This window comes from Paroedura picta, chromosome 6 (assembly GCF_049243985.1).
Source record: "Paroedura picta isolate Pp20150507F chromosome 6, Ppicta_v3.0, whole genome shotgun sequence".
In the NCBI taxonomy this organism is placed as follows: Eukaryota; Metazoa; Chordata; class Lepidosauria; order Squamata; family Gekkonidae; genus Paroedura; species Paroedura picta.
The window spans coordinates 31,640,411-31,647,052 of NC_135374.1; the positions used below are offsets into that span (position 1 = coordinate 31,640,411).

Genomic DNA, 6,642 nt, shown 5'->3' on the forward strand with positions numbered 1-6,642 from the left:
CAAATTTAAACTAGTAAGGGTTTTTAACCTCAGGATAAAGGTAAAGGTATCCCCTCTGCAAGCACCAAGTCATGTCTGACCCTTGGGGTGACGCCCTCTAGCGTTTTCATGGCAGACTCAATACGGGGTGGTTTGCCAGTGCCTTCCCCAGTCATTACCGTTTACCCCCCAGCAATCTGGGTACTTATTTTAACGACCTCGGAAGAATGGAAGGCTGAGTCAACCCTGAGCCGGCTGCTGGGATCAAACTCCCAGCCTCATTGGCAGAGCTTTCAGACTGCATGACTGCTGCCTTACCACTCTGCACCACCCAGGTTAACTGATCATAAAGAAAATATCTAAATAATATAGCTAGTTTGTCACACTAACATTCTTGTACAACTGTAAAGGCCCTTGGCATATTGCTGCTTTTTAAGACTAATCAAATTGGTATGTTTTTATGATAGGAAACCATTTGAGTATTCCAATGTTTCAATAATAGCTAGTAAAATTCTCCATGCATCTGGATTTGTACAACTAAACTGTTGTACTGAACACCATCATTTATATATAAAAGGGAGAAGTATAGAACCACTTCTTACTCTGTCTTCGGACATGACCAGAAGAGGAAAATGAAGATACATCTACAGTCAGAATTTTTGATAATACATGGGAAGAAATTTGGCCTCTCCCTAATTTTGATTTCCACCATCTCCAGCCTTGTATTATGGTTGTGCTATACAGACTAGTTCCCCTAACATAGGTTGGGGGGGGGGGGGAATTAATCATGAAGCAACCAAACTCTAATCTGTCTTTCTGGTTTGCTTTTTCCATTGTTGCAGGTAACATTAGTTGCAAGGGGATGACAGAGCGCATTCACAGCATCAATCTCCACAACTTCAGCAATTCTGTGCTCGAGACCCTCAACGAGCAACGCAACCGCGGCCACTTCTGTGATGTGACTGTCCGCATCCACGGGAGCATGCTGCGGGCCCACCGTTGTGTGCTGGCAGCTGGCAGCCCCTTCTTCCAGGACAAGCTGTTGCTAGGCTACAGCGACATTGAAATTCCCTCTGTGGTATCAGTCCAGTCAGTGCAAAAGCTCATTGATTTCATGTATAGTGGGGTGCTGAGGGTCTCACAGTCGGAGGCCTTGCAGATCCTAACAGCAGCCAGCATCCTGCAGATCAAAACTGTGATTGATGAGTGCACACGGATTGTGTCACAGAATGTGGGAGACATCTATCCAGTCATCCAGGATTCTGCCCAGGAGACACCTCGAGGAACTCCTGAGTCAGCCACTTCAGGGCAGAGCAGCGACACAGAATCTGGCTACCTGCAAAGCCACTCGCAACACAGTGTAGACAGAATCTACTCTGCTCTGTATGCCTGTTCTATGCAGAATGGCAGTGGAGAGCGTTCATTCTACAGTGGAGCAGTGGTCAGCCACCATGAAACAGCTTTGGGACTGTCCAGAGACCATCACATGGAAGACCCAAGCTGGATTACACGAATCCATGAGCGCTCTCAGCAAATGGAGCGGTATCTCTCTACCACTCCAGAAACCACACACTGCCGGAAGCAACCACGACCAGTTCGGATCCAGACCCTTGTGGGAAATATTCACATCAAGCAAGAGATGGAGGATGACTATGACTACTATGGACAGCAAAGGGTCCAAATACTAGAGCGCAATGAATCTGAAGAATGCACTGAGGATACTGATCAAGCAGAAGGCACTGAGAGTGAGCCCAAGGGGGAGAGCTTTGACTCTGGAGTCAGTTCCTCTATTGGCACTGAACCTGATTCTGTTGAGCAACAATTTATGACTGGTCTAAGCCGAGAAGGTCATCAAGAGACTTCCCAAGCAGAACAAAATGATACGACTGCTGAAGGCACTCAGCAGCAGCACATAGATGCCAACTCATCCTCACCAGACAGAGGCAATGACATTGAAAGGGACAACGCAGTGATCACTATTAGTAACAGTAGTGAAAGGGGGATCTTGCAACCTTCTGTCACTACTACAATTGCCCAGCCATTGCCAAGTACTCAGCTCTACTTACGCCAGACAGAAACCCTCACCAGCAATCTGAGGATGCCGCTCACCTTGACCAGCAACACGCAAGTCATTGGCACAGCTGGCAACACCTACCTGCCTGCACTCTTTACTACGCAGTCTGCTGGCAGTGGTCCCAAGCCTTTCCTCTTCAGCCTTCCTCAGCCCTTAGGTCAACAGACACAATTTGTGACAGTGTCCCAGCCTGGCCTGTCAACTTTTACAGCCCAACTGCCAGCCCCACAGCCCCTGGCTCCTTCTGCAGGCCACAGCACAGCAGGTGGGCAGGGTGAAAAAAAGCCTTATGAGTGTACCCTCTGCAACAAGACTTTCACCGCCAAACAGAATTATGTCAAGCACATGTTTGTACACACAGGTAAGCATGTGGCTCTTTGGTTTGTGCGTGAGGCTGTGAGGAGAAAATTGCATTTACAAGCGTGTAGTTGATTTTGAGAGTATTCTCCTATCATAGGCAACGTGCTGATTCGGCTAAATATGTAGTCTGTTAATTTGTTGCTGTACATATGACCCTGGAAGTACTTACGACAGAATATATCATCAAGTTGTGAATCTTGTCCTAGCCATAGTTAGGATCTGTTCTGCTTCCACATGTGAGCGCTGCTGTCCCTCTGTTCTCTGTGATCCCTTTATACCAGGGGTAGTCAAATTGTGGCCCTCCAGATGTCCATGGACTTCAATTCCCACGTTTGCTGGCAGGGGCTCATGGGAATTGTAGTCCATGGGCATCTGGAGGGCCGCAGTTTGACTACCCCTGCTTTATACAATTGAAAATTTCCTCTGTGTGTATTAGGTTGCTAAACAAATCCATTTTCTTCATTCATTCTTTAACGATTTTGTCTTTCAAGACGTTTATTATCATTTATGAACTCTGGAATCTAAAACTGAACATATCACTACAGCTGTTGTTATGGGAACTTAGTAGATTTAATCATTGCTATGAGGGGTCACCATAATTTGGTTATGACTTGACAGAACCTAATTAATGCCCTAGAAATAATCCTCAACCTATCCTAAAATGGCATTCTCAGACCTGTGCATATTTAGTCAAATGTAAGTCCCATTTAATTCTTCGGACTTACTCCCAAGAAAGTACATGAAGGATTACAGTGCATTTTTATTATACTGAGACACATTCAGTTCACTATCTTGTTTTATTTATTTTATTCATTTATTTGATTTTGATCATCTCTCTTAGTGAACTGTCTTGGGGTGGTTTGCAACATTTCTGGTTAATATCAACATTCAAAATTATTAACAACTATCTTAACTCCAGTCTTTTTTTTAAAAACCACTTGTAGCTAGCCAATTTTATCTACTTTACATACATATAATTCCCCATTCCTCCTTGGAATTCGTCATTATTGTCCTTAATGAATATCACTGTGCTTCCATCTGCCCAGCTTGTGAATTTAATGTAATTTTGAATGTTTAGATTGTTCTGTACATTTTTATATTTGTAAATCCTATTATCTGATTCATATAAAGATACTGGGCTCTATCATGGGAGTCATATATGTTGCCCTTCTCACAACCATCCTTTCCAACCCTGAATCCCAGGAGCTACATGGACTAAAAGTCATAGAGGTTGGAGGCAGGGTTCACTGAGCAAAGAGGTGAAATTGGCCTCTCCTCCATTTTCTATCAGCAGAAATCCTCTGGCAAACAAGGCAGGGATACTGACCCCTGGGAACAACACTAGGGTCAAGAACAACTGGTGAGAGGGGGACTGCAGAAAAATCTATCACATCCTTCCTTTGACATAATGCTAGTTTCACTAACAGCAGTGACACTGCAGTCCTAGCCAGAATTACTCCAATCTAAGTCAATCGATTTAAGATCTGGGATGGGACTAAAGTAACTCATTGTAGTATTGCACTGCAAGTACCTCACATGTGGCTGCTGCTTTCCAGCAAAGTGTGAACCTATTTTTACAGTCTATTGCTTGTAATTTCAAGCTAGTAATATAACAGTCATTGTCCAGATCAGGAAAAATCTTCTTCTTCTTCAGCCAGGAGGCTGAATTCTTCCCAGCCTTACTGTATAAGGCATGGGGGCCACCCAATTTCTGCAGCATGGCTGGAGGGTGAAGAACTTTTCATTAATTGCTATCTGATAAAAACATTCTGCATGTTTTAAAATGTTGAATTATTTATTCGAATACTCTAGAAGTCTGGAAGCAGATTACCTCATTAGCCATTATCCTTTAGAAATCAATATATTCACTCTTTTCCAGTCTTGAGACTACAGCAGTTTCCCATGACTTTCGTAACTAGCAGTTCTGAAATATAGCTAATCTACTTACTTCTGGGTCCTTGGATTACCAAGGCACAACCAGTTGGTTTTAGTGGATTTAATTTATCCACATGGAACGTTTCCCCATCTTCTTTTTTATTGGTTGTGTTATTGTATCATGATAGTTGTCCTTCTTTATTAAAACTTCTTGTAGGCACTAATAGTGCTATCCTAAATACAGTTATACTTTTCTAGGTTCATTGATTTCAATAGAGAGAAGAATGTCATTTGGTTTAAGATGATACTGTAAAACATTCAGTCTTCTTATTATGCTCTCTCTAAAATCTTTCTCTAGCTCATCCTTTCCCTCTTTATATAGCTGTAAAAAAATTTCTTGTGTCTAACATTTCTCAGAAACTCTGAAGTCAGGATTCATCTTTGTGTATTCTGTGTAGTTCCATAAGGTACTGCCTCAATGCAGGATCTGCCATGGAAGGAGAGAATTCCACAAGCTTCCAGAAAGCTACTTTGATGAGTGCTCCCTCTCCCCTCCATCAGAACCAGATATTTTTCCCCCTTAGTTCTCTTTTTACATCTGTAGAGAGAGAAGATACCATGTGTTGCTTCTAGAGAAAAATCACCTCAGCCATTTTTCTTGGTGGGTCTTTTATTTATTTATGTTCACTGCTTAAAAGTGATGCTATGGGAAAAATAATTGGATGTTCTGCTGAACTCTTCAGAGCCCTCCCAAAGAGATCTAGAAGCAACACATGGTATCTTCTCTCTCTACAGATGTAAAAAGAGAACTAAGGGGGAAAAATATCTGGTTCTGATGGAGGGGAGAGGGAGCACTCATCAAAGTAGCTTTCTGGAAGCTTGTGGAATTCTCTCCTCCATGGCTTCTATTCTGGCCAAAATTCATCTATGAACAGACTATATCTGCGTGGCAAGTGGCTTCAGAGCCCCTGCCAAAGAAAGCCAAAAATAAATTCAAATACCTGGAATTGGAGAAAATTAATTCAGATCTAGCATTTACCATGGTGATGAAGCCTTGGAGGCTTCAATGTCTACAGCTCAACATTGATCACAAAGTAGTCATAGATACTGAACAATATTGCCAACTCAATCACACAGGTCAAATTCATCTCTACATTGAAGATTTCCTTTACTACAAATCTATTCACCACTTCATCAATGTCATATCAGGTCTAATGGAGAAGAGATTGTCAGAAAAAAACTATGGATACCTCTCTGGATACAGCTGATTGCTGTTCATCAAAGTATGATATAGTTGACGTCCCACCAGTAAAGAAGTTTCAAGAAAAACCTTTGACAGCATGTTCATCCAGTGGGCCTGGCTCTGAATTTTCACATATGGGACACTAACTCCCAGTCTCACAATGTGGTTTTTATCTCCCATGAGCATGACCGTTATGGCCCCAGTGGGATGCAAACCCACTTACCCCCACTTCCAGGGTTGGCAATTCCCATCATGCTCTCCTTACCAGCAGATGAGTGCTGTACAATTTATACCCCTCCGTCCTTCAATGGAATTTATCCCTAGTATGGATTTTTCCTCTTCCCTTCCTCAGACACAGGATTTTTCCTCTGTTTTTCTCCTCCTCTTTGACTAAGAAGCTCCTTTTTCTTCTTTCCTAAAGATCTATGGCTGTCCTACCCTTTCATATTATTGTGTTTTAATGCTGGTTAAGTCCAGCAACTTGAATGTGTGAACTGCCTACTGTGAACTGTCTTTCCTTTCTTACAAAACCATGTTTCTGGAAACAATCACCTCTGCAAGAATAGTGGAGGAATTATGAGCATTGAAATATGGCCCCCTCCCTTATAAGATTTCATAAGAACAAGGTGGTGCTACACCCAAGTGTAGACTTTCTCCAAAAAGTTGTCTCAGAGTTCCGTATGTCACAAGACTTTATTTTACCTGATCCACAGTCTGTCGCAGAATAGACTACACACATTGGACATGAAGAGAACATTACTATTTAAGTTAGATTGCCATATCCATTCAGAAAAGACAATAGCCTGTTTGTTTGCTTAAATGGCATTCATTAAGGAAAGCCTGTATCAACTCAGACACCTTTTAGATGGGTCATGACAACTGTTAGAATGGCTGTTATTCCACAGGATAAAGGTGGAATGCCTGCTGCCTTTGAAAGTTCATTCAGTGAGGGCCCAGCCATCATCTGCAGCATTTGGGTGCAATGTTGACATTTGTGAGATCTGTAAAACAGCAACTGGGTCCTCATCATCTACATTTGTTAAGCTTTAATCTATCAATGGATTTCAGGAGAGAAGTGGCAGTGGAGAAAGCAGTGCTGCAGTCATTATTC

The 6,642-nt window shown here is 42.4% G+C and overlaps 1 protein-coding gene across 23 annotated transcripts in view; it reads left to right on the forward strand.

The window, feature by feature from the left end:
• ZBTB20 (zinc finger and BTB domain containing 20) overlaps positions 1–6,642 on the forward strand; it is a 643,318-nt gene that overhangs the window by 609,108 nt on the left and 27,568 nt on the right. For all 23 annotated transcript variants that reach the window (XM_077341935.1, XM_077341943.1, XM_077341936.1 and 20 more), the window contains one exon: positions 822–2,414. In XM_077341935.1, the coding sequence (XP_077198050.1) occupies positions 822–2,414 (1,593 nt within the window). The remainder of the gene's footprint in view (positions 1–821; positions 2,415–6,642) is intronic.